The 14,081-nt window shown below is 37.1% G+C and overlaps 1 protein-coding gene across 2 annotated transcripts in view; it reads right to left on the bottom strand.

The window, feature by feature from the left end:
- igf2bp1 (insulin-like growth factor 2 mRNA binding protein 1) overlaps nucleotides 1-14,081 on the bottom strand; it is a 39,449-nt gene that overhangs the window by 5,652 nt on the left and 19,716 nt on the right. The window contains exons 3-14 of one of the 2 annotated variants that reach the window (XM_039685738.2): nucleotides 9,945-9,993; nucleotides 7,113-7,164; nucleotides 6,888-6,951; nucleotides 5,985-6,272; nucleotides 5,635-5,769; nucleotides 4,181-4,303; nucleotides 3,927-4,062; nucleotides 3,692-3,814; nucleotides 2,545-2,661; nucleotides 1,538-1,612; nucleotides 1,290-1,421; nucleotides 71-184 (exon numbers count right to left, since the gene is read on the bottom strand). In XM_039685738.2, the coding sequence (XP_039541672.2) occupies nucleotides 71-184; nucleotides 1,290-1,421; nucleotides 1,538-1,612; nucleotides 2,545-2,661; nucleotides 3,692-3,814; nucleotides 3,927-4,062; nucleotides 4,181-4,303; nucleotides 5,635-5,769; nucleotides 5,985-6,272; nucleotides 6,888-6,951; nucleotides 7,113-7,164; nucleotides 9,945-9,993 (1,408 nt within the window). The remainder of the gene's footprint in view (nucleotides 1-70; nucleotides 185-1,289; nucleotides 1,422-1,537; nucleotides 1,613-2,544; nucleotides 2,662-3,691; nucleotides 3,815-3,926; nucleotides 4,063-4,180; nucleotides 4,304-5,634; nucleotides 5,770-5,984; nucleotides 6,273-6,887; nucleotides 6,952-7,112; nucleotides 7,165-9,944; nucleotides 9,994-14,081) is intronic. The other variant, XM_039685739.2, reaches the window with a different exon arrangement.

Genomic DNA, 14,081 nt, shown 5'->3' with positions numbered 1-14,081 from the left:
AACATTCTAGCCAAATGAAATGTCAACAAAGTACATTTGTTCAGAGAATACAGAAAGATAAGCCACTAACCTGACTTGCGTAAAAGTGGCCGATGATTTTGACGATGACCTGGTCTTGCTCATCAGGGGTTTGCTCTCGGGGAACCACTACTTCAGCAGCGGTGAGGTTCTGCAGTTCATTTACCTGACCAATGAAATCAGCAGCAGTATTGATCAGTACATTCAATCATTTTTTTCCTTTTAATTACTTAAGTTCTCACTTCTTCTTAATTTGATGCATTCAAATGACACACATATAGAAAAAAAAATTTTCTTAATTTGTAATATATATATATATATACACACACACACACACACACACAAATTAAGAAAAAAATTTCATTACAAATTTTTGATCAGTTTTTATCAATTTAATGCATTTTTGCTAAATACATTTGAATTTCTTTAAAAAAATCCTTATATACATATATGTATATATATATATATATATATACACACACACACACGCGCAAATATATACACACATACACCTACACTTCAATATTTTTTTAAAGAAATTCAAATGTATTCAGCAAAGATGCATTAAATTGATAAAAACTGACAGTAGTAGATCCATTTATGTTGAGATCTGAAATTGTATTTTGCAAATGAATCCTTTTGTTTTGAACCTTCTTTTCCATTTTATTCTTTTTAAATTCTTGTATAAATTCTTAGAATAAATTCTTTATTCTTGTATCAAATTTGTCACAGTTTCTACACAAAAATAAGCAACAAAACCGTTTTCAACATTGATAATTGTTATAACAATATTTTTTTGGGAAGCAGAAAAGCAGCATATTTGAATTATTTCATTAGGATCATCTGCCACTGTAGACTGGAGTAATGATGCTTTGACATCACAGGAATACACACACATTTACATAAATACAGGACCCTTTAATATTAATATTTCTTGATAGATTGGAAAGAAGTTAAAAGCTGAGATTTAAAAGTAGCTCTTTATGATCATTAGAACAAATAATGTTTGATGTATTGAAAAAATGTGAAACTGGCAACCCTGTCATGGACTTCTTGATTCATCGGGTTAAACATATGTAATTATACACCAAGTAAAATCAGCCACCACATACTGTTTGCCACCAATATATTGTGCACCCCTAATAAGCAATTTTCTCTGTAATAGTTCTCTGTAATCAGTCTCCAACATTTCATTTCATTTCATGAAGTAACTTTATGGATACTTTTCATCTGACATCTATCAGCAATATGTTAAACGACGTACGACTTACAGTTTTCCCGCCCTTTCCGATGACTCTTCCTGCTGCTGCAGCTGCTACTTTGATGTGCGTCTCCAACTTCACCTCCTCTTTGGGGCCAAAGAAGTTCTCCTCCTTCAGCTTACCGTATATTCTGCCTTGAGCCTAAAACACATAGGACTTGTTAATTGACTTGTGTATCTATTGAAGGTCTTCCTGACAACAAATTAATTAAAAAAATTTATCTGAAATGACTTTGCAAACCATGCATTCATGCAAACCTTGAATTGGGCCTCAGGAGGCCCTGTCACGATGACCATTCGCATTTTCGAGTCTGGAGCCTCTGCTGGTGCAATCTGAGGAAAAATGCATTTGAGATGTCCTTCAGGAAAAGGGAACATAAACCTCAATATTTTAAATGACATATCAACACAATATTTGATCTGTATGGATGCTTGTTTCCGCCACTGAATAAAAAAAAAGAAAAAGATAATTGTGACTTTTTATCTTACAATTGCGAGATATGAAGTCAGAATTGTGAGAAATAAAGTGACAAATGAGAGAAATAAAGTCGTAATTTCCTGTTGTAAAGTCAGAATTGCGTGATATAAAGTCACAATTCTGAGAAAAACAATTCTGACTTTTTTCTCACAGTTGCGAGTTTACATCTCGCAATTCTGACTTTATATCTCAGAATTGCGAGTTATTATGTCGAAATTCTGACATCTTTTCTCAGAACTTTATATTTTGCAATTCTGACTTTAACACACAATTTGCGACTTTATATCACGCAATTCTGAATTTATATCTCGCAATTCTGACTTTATATCTCGCAATTGTGACTTTATATCTTGCAATTCTGAATTTATCTCACAATTCTGACATTATATCACGCATTTCTGACTTTATAACACACAATTGTGACTTTATATCTAGCAATTCTTAACTTATATCCCGCAATTCTGACATTATATCACGCATTTCTGACTTTATAACACACAATTCTGACTTTACAACTCACATTTCTGAGAAATAAAGTCAGAATTGCAAGATGTAAACTCGTAATTGTGAGGAAAAAAGTCAGAATTGTGAGATAAAAAGTCGCAATTACATTTTTTATTTTCCATTCTGTGACGGAAACAAGCTTCCATAGATCTGAGATGACCAGTGACCATAAAAATATTAAGCCACACAACTGTTTTCAACATTAATGATAATAAGAATAGAATTTTGAGCAGAATACAAACACTTATTCCCACCCCCCACAATGCATTTTCATAAAAGTTACCTTAATAGATGCTCCAGCAAAACGGCTTAGCTGCTTGATATGCTGTCCCTTCTTGCCAATAAGGGCTCCCACGGCTTGGGCTGGGATGTACACGTGGACGGTCTCCTGTTCAGCGGCCTGTAGGGAGACACAAAACAAGTAACTATCACATCGCAACATATGGTGAACTGAACACCCCCTATAAAGAATTGTGCTTACAGACCATAATAAAAGTAAAGATGCCACAAGAGGCCTAGTAAAGCCTAGTTCACACTACATGATTTTAAAACGTCGGGCTGAACTGTGCGGTTCACACTACATGACTTGCTCTCAGTGAAATCAGGACTCGGAGTGTTCAAGTTGTTGAGCTGTTCACACCACACAACACAACGTGATTGATCCACAACAGGAGGTCACTCACGACACAAGTTGACAACGCACTACATAGAGATACAACCACGATCGGATGAGAAGAGCAAATCATTTTTGACTCTAATGAGAGCTGTTTCAGTAATATGGTACGGTCTAAATCATGAAAATAATCAAATAAATAACAAGTTGACAACAACTCTGTCACCCAACGATTCTATCTTGTCTACAAACCACGTTTTGTCATGAAAAACCAGCAATAAAACGAACCAGAAATGACGCGAAACAGCACGTGCGCCTATACCCAGTGAAGAAGAGAACACAACACACGAATATGGACGTCAGACAGAAACACTGTTGCTGCACACTGTTTGCGCAACGATCTGCTCTGAGAAAAAAAAAAATGCAAAAAAAATATATATATATATATAAAAACCGAGATTTACCTGGTGTCCTCAACCCATGCATTGCTATGATTGGCTGTACTCATGACATCCAGAGCCGTCGTGCGACTCAATCTCAGTGATATCTAGCAGGCTAGATATTTTTCTGGGCTCGGCGTCGCGTCTGTGAGGCGTCTGCGAGCGTTTTCGCTGCGTTGTTGGCTCTTTCATACTAACAGATTGGCAAATGTTCATCGCCCGCTAATCCCCCGCAATTTGCACGCGATAACACCCTGACCTGTCGGCGAGCTCAACGATTCAAATCGGGCTTAAAATCCTGTAGTGTGAACTTTATGTGACACCAGTATCTATGATTTTTAAAACTAAGTAATGAATAATGAGAAAATTGGTCTTACCCCCATAGGGCCATAGGGAGGACCAGGCACAGAGTTTCCGAGGGAAGGGGGCGGCATGGCAGAGGACGGCGGGAAGAGGCCAATGGCTCCCAGGTTTAGTCCAGGGATCAGGTGAGTCTGTTGCTGGATGAAAAGGCAATGTAGATTCAGATTAGGCTTCAAATTAATGTTTCGTGGCCAAGTAAGTTACACTTACAAAGAAATACACTTTTTTTTTTATCTTACGAAAACTCACATTCATTGCAGCGATGTCATTGTCGTATGCCTCTCGCACTTTCTTCATGATCTCCTGTTCCGCCAGGCAGCAGGCTTCGATCGAGCCCTTCACTGTAATGGTCCTCTCTGGGTTATAAAGGGTCAGATCCTGCAGTCTGCAGTGAGAGACATTCAATATATAAATGCTACCAATCGTGTTAAAGCAGCTCAGTACAAAATTAGGCCGCTGGTTGGTTCCTTCCATTATTTTTATTGTGTCCTTTCATAGCTTACGGTGAAATTGTGATCTTGGTATCAGTGTCTTGTTCCACTTTCTTCAGGTTGCGTCCCTCTTTGCCGATCAAACGGCCAACAAAGTTGTTGTGAGCAAGAACCTTCAGAGGCACCTCATCAGCACTACCAGAAACGAATTAAGATTGTTAATAAAGATCTGAGAGTAGACATGAACAAACACTGACAACTATGGGTTTTGAGGAAAATTAAACATTTTAAAATACTGTAAATGTTTTTATATGTCTAGATGGGGTGTTTTCAATATGCTTGAAGACAAACCATGTGTAAATTCATAAGTAAACACCATTGCTGAGTATTTTCTCTTTAAAACTATGATCTAAAGGCGCGGTTTGACATCGCTGGTGTTTCTGACGTCACAGACTAATTTGTAACCAAACACATCAACATATGGGTGGGCTTTAGCATATATAACTATGTATAGTTTAGCTGGGGAGTCTCAAGAAGCCAGATTATCATTGTATATTTTTTCTGTTGATATGAATCTAATATGAATATAAACATATACTGTTATGTATATGATGTTACAATGTTATGATGGCTTTCTCCACTGACATTCTGAGTTGTTCTAAGCATTTCTACGAATGCTGATTGTTTGAAGGCAGCTGCCTGACTCTGAGATGGGGAACGGATACATGGTTTGTGTAACATTAGCAAAACATTATTAGCTGTTTGATAACACAGTCAAGCAAGTCTAATAGTATTATTTAGTGTTAGTTGTCCAACGTTGTTGAAAACGCTTTATCATTCTGATACATCGAGTGGAGGCAGGGCTCATTTGCATGTTCATTGATTAACATATACTAAATAAAGCAAGGGTGTAGTAGTTATATTCAAGCTATTTTAAGGCATGGATTTTCGGTTTTCTCGGGAAAAAACATTTAAATGTGTAATTTTGGTGATCAAAAAGATGAGTTTTAAGGGATAAAATTATTGACCACATGGGGGAACATAAATGTTTTTGAAAGTCTCCTACGCTCACCATTTATTTGATCAAAAGTACAGTGAAAACAGTAATTTGGTGAAATGTTACAATTTAAAATAACAAAAAAAAATGTAATGTATTCCTCTGAAGGCAATGCTGTTTTCTCCAGCATCATGTCTCCAGTCTTCAGTGTCACATGATTCTAATATGATGATTTGCTGATCAAGAAACATCTACTGTATATTATCAATGTTGAAAAGAGTCATGCTGTTTAACATTTTTCAGGGTTCTTTGATGAATAGAAAGTTCAAAAGAACAGCATTTATTTGAAAAATAAATATTTTGTAGCAATATATAAAGGTCTTTACAGTCAGTTGTAATCAGTTAATTTTTATTTGAATTAAGACCCCAAACTTGTGAAAGGTAGTGTATATTGTACTTGCAATGAAAGGTGTAAGGAATCACTGTTCTGGACTTGACTAAGTGTGTAAACCTATCATTCATCACTCACGTTTTGGTGTCCTTGGCCTCCTGGTTCATGATTTCCAGGATCATGCGGCAGGCAGATGAACAGCCCTCTGGGGTAGAATGGATACTTATGGGCTTTTCTGCGGCACCTGCGTTCTCTTTACGATGCACATCAATCCTAAGAGATGAGAGGAGAAGAGAGGGATGTGTTGTAAATGTTACGCATCAGACAGTGAATAAAACCTACAAAAGGCACAAGCAAAAACAAAACACATCTTAAAAATCACACAGGTGTGGAGCGCCATGAGTGAACTCTTCTTTTAAATTAAATTAGTGTCTGTTCCATTCCATTAAACATTTACCATAAAATCACACTTCGAGTCAATCACTCACTTGCTCTGCGTTTGCTTGGTGATGTTACGGATGGTGGCGCCCTCCTTGCCAATGATGGCACCCACGTATTGCGTGGGAACCAGAAGCCTGAGAGGGATGTCAGCGTGCTGATGTTTGGAGGGGATTCCTGAACCAGGGGACATCTGGCGGTTTCCTCGTGGACCGTATCCAGGGCGACGGCCATTGTCTGGGCCACGTTGAGAGTCGACCTCAGAGTTCTCGTCGGGGATGTATGACACACGCAGGGCGTTGTTCTCAAATTGGTAACCGTTGAGCTTCTGAATAGCTCTTTGGGACGAAATACATAAATAATATGCATGAATGCAGGGTTTATAGTAACAGTCTTTTTGGTGAAAATGTCACTGTGGTGTGGATGAATGCTAACTGATTTAATGCACAGAGATTAAAACATATGGATAATTCATAGTTCAATAGAAGTGATTTGCCTTAAAGGTTAAGAAACATCATGAATTGATCCGATGAAGAATCCAGTCTGACACATCTCATATTTAGCCAGTAGGTGTCACCCTCAAACAACAAAATCTCTCAATGAGAAGGCGTGTGGTGGTTTAAGTAGATATTAAACAAACATTAAACAGTCATTTATAAAGCTTAAATCAGAAACTTTTGTGCTAAAAAACTTTATCCCATCTTAAAATGCAAAAAGTCATTTGTCAAATATTTTTTGGGGGGTGTTCTAAAAATTGAAAACAGTGGTGCTTTCAAAACACTGAAAATCCAGACCAACCCAGCACAGTGACATTCTCTCAACCAATGGTGTGATTTGGGGGAGGGGCTATCTGTTTGACCAATGGAAGACAGGGAAATCTATTTGGTGACACACACTAGTGGAAAAATTAAACACTTGCTTTAAATTAAGGTTGCAGGGCAAAGTACACTCACTGTCTAGCATGCTCCCGTGTCCCATATGTGACGTTCACAACTGCAGTCTCACTCTCTGTATTCACTATGGGGAAAAATAGGAACAGAGAGAGAAGCAGAGTGTAAACTACTTACTGATACTGTAAAATAATTAGTAACATGTCCAAGTGTTCATTATGAATTAGTCTGTCAATAATTTCCTTCAATGTCCATTCAAAACAAATGACTCTCCAGGTATTATTTTACCTTGTTCACAGTTCTCTACAGTTCCATACTGGGCAAGCAGACCATCAAGAACCTGCAATGGATAAAAAAGGATGAAATGAACACAAGGAAAAATTACTGTATTTTTGTCTTGTTTTCCAGTAAAAAAAAAAAAAGACATTTATTTTGGAAGCAAAATTACTTGATGATACATTTTTCAGAAAAGAAGCCCCGAGATGTTCAGTGAGTTTATGCTTAAAACAAGAAAAACTATCGGTCAATGAGATAAGAAAAATAATTCAATTATTTTGTGCACATTTTTCCTTCTCAAGTAAATGTATCTTGATTTTAAAAAATAGATTTTTGTAATGGTTTTCAGGAAGGCTCCAACTGTTTGGTTTCACAAAAGAAATAGAGACTCAAATTACTTACATCAGCAGTTTTCTCCCAGTGTATAATTTGTTTAATGAAGCTACACTCTTAAAAACAAAAGGTCATTTAATGACATCTGGTGACATGAAGAACAATTGAAAAAGTTCTTTAGATTATTAAAAGAAAAAAATTATTCTTTTAAGAACTGTTCTTTGACAGTTTGTTTGGGGAATCAAAATAGGTTCTTCTATGGTATCTCTATGGAAACCCCCTTTTGTAGCCTATAATTTTAATGAGTGTAGCCAAGAGGACAAGTCATCTGTAGTTTAAAACGTTTTTAAACTATCAGGACCTCCCAGAATTCTCAGACTCATATCAAAACTTGTCTCATCCCAAACGAAAATAATCAGGTATGTGATTCTGTGTATGATAATAACAGGCTTAAGTTCCATACAGAACTTAACATCTGTCAAACAGGACTACACCAAACCCAATTGGCATCAGATTGTTTTTTGCCACCGGGGTTTAGCCTCCTAGTGGCTGACATTGGCACAAGTGGCTGGCAGAAGTGGGGCTTGCTGGAGACGTGCCAAGAAAGACCCCGCCCCGCAAGAACAAAAGTCAGGCAGTACAACAACCATGGATAAAACACGCACTGTGCCACACCCACACTCTGTATGTTGATGGTGTAATCTCATAATCACGCGCAGATCACCTAACCTGAATGACATGGGTAAAACTCTGAGTTTAAACCAACACAGGGCACTGCCCTTGCCAGAACATGTAAAGGGAAAGTTCAAATGTCACTATTCAGAGTCAGAAATTTGCACCAAAGTGACAGAATTGCACAGATGATATAATTATTAAGATGCAGTTTTGTCCACATAAGTATTAGAACATTTACATTTAAATAAAAAGGCTGTTTCAGGTTTCATTTTGGAAGAGGCTGAAAAAAATTTGTCTTTTACAATTTCACGTAATCCAACAGAATGTGCAGAGACAGCGACTTTCTTGTTTTAAGCATAAACTCACTTAATTTGACATTATTAATTTTTTGCAGAAAACAAAACTGAACATCTTAAGTCATTTACCTTACCAAGTAAATGTACAAAATCTTAACATGCATTCTCGTATTCTGGCAGTATATGCAGACAGGTTTAAAGGAGTAGTTCACTTTTAAAAAAAAACTTTTGCTGATAATTTACTCACCCCCATGTCATCCAAGATATCCACGTCTTTCTTTTTTCAGTCGAAAAGAAATTAAGGTTTTTGATGAAAACATTCCAGGATTTTCTCCATATAATGCACTTTACTGGAAACCAAACGGTTCAAGGTCCAAAAGACAGTTTCAGCGCAAACTGTTCAAAGGGCTTTAAACAATCTCTTACAACCAATAAGGGTCTTATCAAGTGAAACGATCAATCATTAAAAAAACACAAAGTTTAAGTTTTATAAGCTCAAATGCTCGCCTTGCTCTGTTCTGTGATACGCATCCGTGACTCCTGTTCAAACTCGTTTATCAAAATAAACGAATCTTTTTTTCATGTCATTTGGTTCATTCAACGAACGAAATGAACGAATTGATTTGGGAAAATATTAGTTCATTTTGATGAACGAGTTCAAACGGGAGTCTCACACAGAACAGAGCAAGGCGACCATTTGAGCTTATAAAACTTAAACTTTGTTTTTGTTTTTTTTAAATGAGCGATCGTTTCACTTGATAAGACCCTTATTCGTCTTTTTGAATCGTTTAAAGCCCTTTGAACAGTTTGCAGTTTGCACTGAAACTGTCTTTTGGACCTTGATTTGGTTCCCATTAATGTGCATTATATGGTGAAAAATCCTGGAATATTTTCATCAAAAACCTTAATTTCTTTTCGACTGAAGAAAGAAAGACATGGACATCTTGGATAACATGGGGGTGAGTAAATTATCAGCAAAAGTTTTTTAAAAAGTGAACAACTCCTTTAAGTAAGCCATTTGTAGCTTAATTTTCCACAAATCTCTGAAAACTTTTTGGTAACTCAGTAAAAACCTCAGATTAAAAGTAGTCTCAGACTAAATTAACAGTCATGTATTTTGTATATGATATTGATAACAGGACTAATTTCATTATATAAAACAAAATTCCCTCACATTTTACAACCCAGTTGGCATTGATTTGTTTGAGCATCCCAACCAGCACAAAACGGCATAATTGGTTTGTGGTGAGATTATGTTTGTCTGACCAATGTAAAATACAATGTTGAAATTTCTGTTCGGTGACGTGAGTGTTGCAGAAACGACTACCGGTATGCATTTACCTTGTTGTACATGTTTTTTTTTAGGTCAAACTTAAGATACTGTGTGAAAGTATGAACGGAGAAAAGCACAATTTTTTTTCAAGGATTAAGCCATGTCTGGAAAAGAGCCACCCTGTCTAAATTTGGGCGAAGAGCATCGTGTCGATTAAGAAAAACTGAGACGGTCTTACGGTCAGAACAGACATGGACACACACTCACCTCCCACTGTAGGTGTGGTGGAATGTTTCTGATCTGGAGTTTTCTGGTCCTGCAGAGAAAGAAATGAAGAGAAAACGAGGTTTAGAAAAGGTTCCCCCCTCGCAAACTTTGCTAGATGAAACAAGTGCCATCAATATATCCAATACAAATTGTCAGAAGCGGTCACAGCCGCAGACATTTTCAACAAAAACTGCTCTCAAGTTTACACCCACAATCACATTAAAACTAATTACACTAATGACATCTGGTGATTCAACGTCATCCAAATTCTGATTTACGCTGGCGACCACCGTTCAGAAAGGTCCCGGTCTTGTCTACATCTAAATGATGTGGCAAGAGAAAGCATGGAAAGGTGAAAGTCAAAGTCAGAACAGGGATAAATCCATCTGAACAGTAACTTCCATCATAAAGGGTACTTAAATTTAGCTCTGACATTAACACTTTTATTCTTTCACATGCCACAAGAGTGAGCAGATATAAATCAAGTACTTTTTTTAACATTGCAAATTTTGTGCTTAAAAAAGTGTTTTCATTTGAAGGTATTGATTAACTTTAGATGCATTAATCGAAGAAAAGGACATTCTCATTTAAAACATTAGCATCATCTCAAAACCAAGGGCAGAACATGTAAGGTCAATGAAAATATCTCAAAGTGATATGATTCGGGAATCTCTTATTTATAGTTGGGAACATAAATGCTTGGGAGGCATCTGTCCTGCTCGGCGTTTGTGGAAATGAGGCTGAATGAGCAGAGAAAAGAGAGAGAGAAGAGACTGAATGTGTATATTGAAACTAGACACTGATGTAGTTCAATGACAGCTGCCCCGGAAGCTTCCAAAATCATTGGTCGAGAAAGAGAGTGTGAGAAAAAGAAGAGCAAGTAACTAAAGCAATGTCAAAGCAATGAATAAAATGAGGGATAAAAAAAGGAAAAAGTGATCAACTATAAAGTCCAATTGAGAAGTGCAGCACAGCACTGCTCCACCATAACAATGGCACAATTAAGAGGAGACTGTTATCCAGTTAACCTACACATACCAGAGCACTCTGGAACCTCTAGGGGGCGTAGCAGCAACCTTCTGATGCAATGTATGCGTTTAGGATGAAGGAGGGAAATGAGTGTCAGGGGTGGGTTATTTGGGAGGGGCCTGAAACTCTGTTCTGGTGACTGAGACCAGAACCCTAAAGACCTCTGAACTCTGCAAGGTTGACGTCCAATGGTTGACAAGCAAAGAAAATGGCGCTGTTTGCTCACTTTCTACCTCCCTTCATGCAAATGGCGGGCAAAACAGCCAATCAAGGGAAAAAGAATCCTGCGAGGGTGTTTCACACCACAGAGACCAGCAATGTGAGCGTGGCCAGGCCACACGAAACCAAATTGAATCGTGTATTTTCCAATTTGTTAAAAAATAAATAAATAAATAAAAGCCATTCCTTGGAGCATGTGCTTAAGATATTAGAGAATGTGCTTTCTTCTTTTGTTGTCTTCCAATATCATTCACAGTTCAAGATGAAAGCAACATGCCTTCCAGTGTGTTTCAAGTAAATTAAGAGCAGAAAAGCACCTAAAGATACAACAAATTTTAACAAAAGGCAAAGGCCACACAAACACCACCAATCTGTTCGCTCTCCCACTGATCAATCACCTCGTTCCCGAACCCATCCCCCAAACCGATGCTTCCGCATCCCACCCACAGTCACCACATACCCGCAACAGACTTTTTCATCCCCACCCCCACTGCTGAAAAACATCCTTCTTGTTTGACACCTTTGAATCCATTTAAACCCATCATGTCACATCCCACCAAGTCTCTGACCAATCTGATCAATCTGTATGGTCAACGGAATGGAAATCACGGCCACATGAAAGAGGCGAGGAGGACTGACACCCCTTTCAGTCTCTTTTCCATTGTTTAGAGACCAAAACATTTCTGACTTGACCTGTAGTGCTTCAGGCCTCACGGCCAGCCACGGAGCAGTGGATGATGGGACACTAACCACAAATCTGTTAACATGCTCAAATTCTCCAGAAAGAGTTGCATGGGATTTTTCTGTATTTTATGGCGTGGCAAATAAAAGCTATGTTTAGATTTGGCTTAAGTTAAAACAGGAATCTCAACACGCATTGAAACAGAAATTTCAAACTCACACAGCACTACAAAGACGATCAAAATGCGAATAAAAAGACCAATAACAAGAACAAGGATAGAAAAGAATGGAAGAAAAAAAAGAGAGAGATTCACCCCCTACAAGGGTCAAAGGTGAGGGCACAGTATGCAAGCGATTAGCATTAGGGGGAGTGTGTGTGTGTGTGTGTGTAAGGGTTGGTATGTCCGAGAGCGTCAGCAGTGCAAATATGAAGTTTACAAAAAGTATAGACATGTCTATGGCTAGCAGAAGAAGATCGATGGATGGATGGATGTCCATGGCTTGAGATAATATTCTAATCGAATATGGGGGGGGGGGGTGTTAAAAATTTCAGTCACGTGACCTTTCTCAACTAAGCATTGAGAGAGGTTACATGTAACCAAAACGTATATGCTACATATTCATTAAAGCAGTGTTTTATCTTGCAAATGGTTTCCCTCCATTGTTAGTGTGCAGCCTTTTTTGAAGCATTTCCCTAATTAGACTCATTTGGACAATTAAGGTAAGGTGAGTTTCTGGCTTTTCTTGAGACAAGATTCACCAGAGACTATAGCAGAAGTTTAATCAATAATCATATATTATTATTATTATCATTTAAAAAAAATCCACAATTGTTTGGTCTTTCAGTAAAGAGATCTTAAATTCATACTAGCTGGAGCATCTAGCAAAACTCTTTCCGTTCCACACACACACACGGTAGCACATGAAAAAAAAAAACTTAAAGGGGAAAGAACTATACGTCTTGACACAGTTAAGCACATTCAGTTCCTCCATACCACACAAACACATTTACTTCACATTCTAAATGAGGCCATACCATGCACTTCTATTCTAAAGTTTGGGATCAGTAAGACTTTTTCAGAAATTAATACTTTTATTCACCAAAGATGCATTAAATTGATCAAAAGTGATCTATATATATATATATATATTTATTTATTTATTTATTTATTTGAAAATATTTATTTAAAATAAAAGCTGTTCTCTTGAACTTTATATTCAAAGACTCTTGAGAAATAATTATTCCGTAGAAAAAAAAAGATTTCATAAAAATATTATTAAAAAAAAAGCAGCACAACTGTTTTCAATATTAATAATCAACGCATTCTCACCCCAAGGCGTCACCTTTGACCATGCTTCAATATTTGACGTTTTAGGCGCCCTTTAGCGTCACTTACATGACGCGATCCTACAGCGTCATCTAACTGACGCTAAAGGAAAGCGTCTGTTAGAGGACGCGGTTAGGTTTAGGTGTGGGGTGGGGGTAGGGTACACGCGATCCTAGGGCGTCATCTTACTGACGCTAAAGGGCGCCTAAAGCGTCAGATATTGAAGCATGTCCAAATGCTTCCCAAGGCGTCAGTTAAGTGACGCCTTGGGGGTGAGAATGGGCTGTAATAATAATAGATAAATGTTTAAGTATCCAATCAGCATATTAAAAAGATTTATGCGACACTGAAAACTGGAGTAATGATGCTGAAAATTTTACTAACAAAGAAAAGTTACTTTAAATTGTTTTGTTTTTTTTTTTCAAATAAATGCAGCCTTGATGAACATTAGAGACTTCTTTTAAAACATTTAAAAATCTGAAAATTCCAAATGTTTGAATGCTAGTGAAATTAATTTATATTCGATTATAGCAATAATATTAAAAAATAATTGTACATTTAAATATTAGAGCTGCATATTGTATTATAAATGTATAAAAATGTAATTTCATAATTGCTCATTTAAAAATATACAAGTTTAGTCTAATTTTCACATCAATTATTTGTATATATATAGACATATACATTATACTAACTGATGTGGATTTTTTGTGTGTTTGTTAAGCTAACAACTATAGCCAAGTAAACCCCCACACATATAAAGCAGGTGCACCACCACCCTCTTCACAAAACATTAATAAGACCTCCAGCATATCCAGATGCATAATGGACCAGTCTCTCAGTTGGCTTGGAGGAATCAGCAGGGCCATCTTCATCAGAT

The sequence above is a fragment of the Pimephales promelas genome, chromosome 3 (assembly GCF_988280905.1).
Source record: "Pimephales promelas chromosome 3, fPimPro1.hap1.1, whole genome shotgun sequence".
Lineage (NCBI taxonomy): Eukaryota > Metazoa > Chordata > Actinopteri > Cypriniformes > Leuciscidae > Pimephales > Pimephales promelas.
Note: the sequence above shows the minus strand (reverse complement) of the source record. Positions and strands in the feature narration are given on the sequence as shown.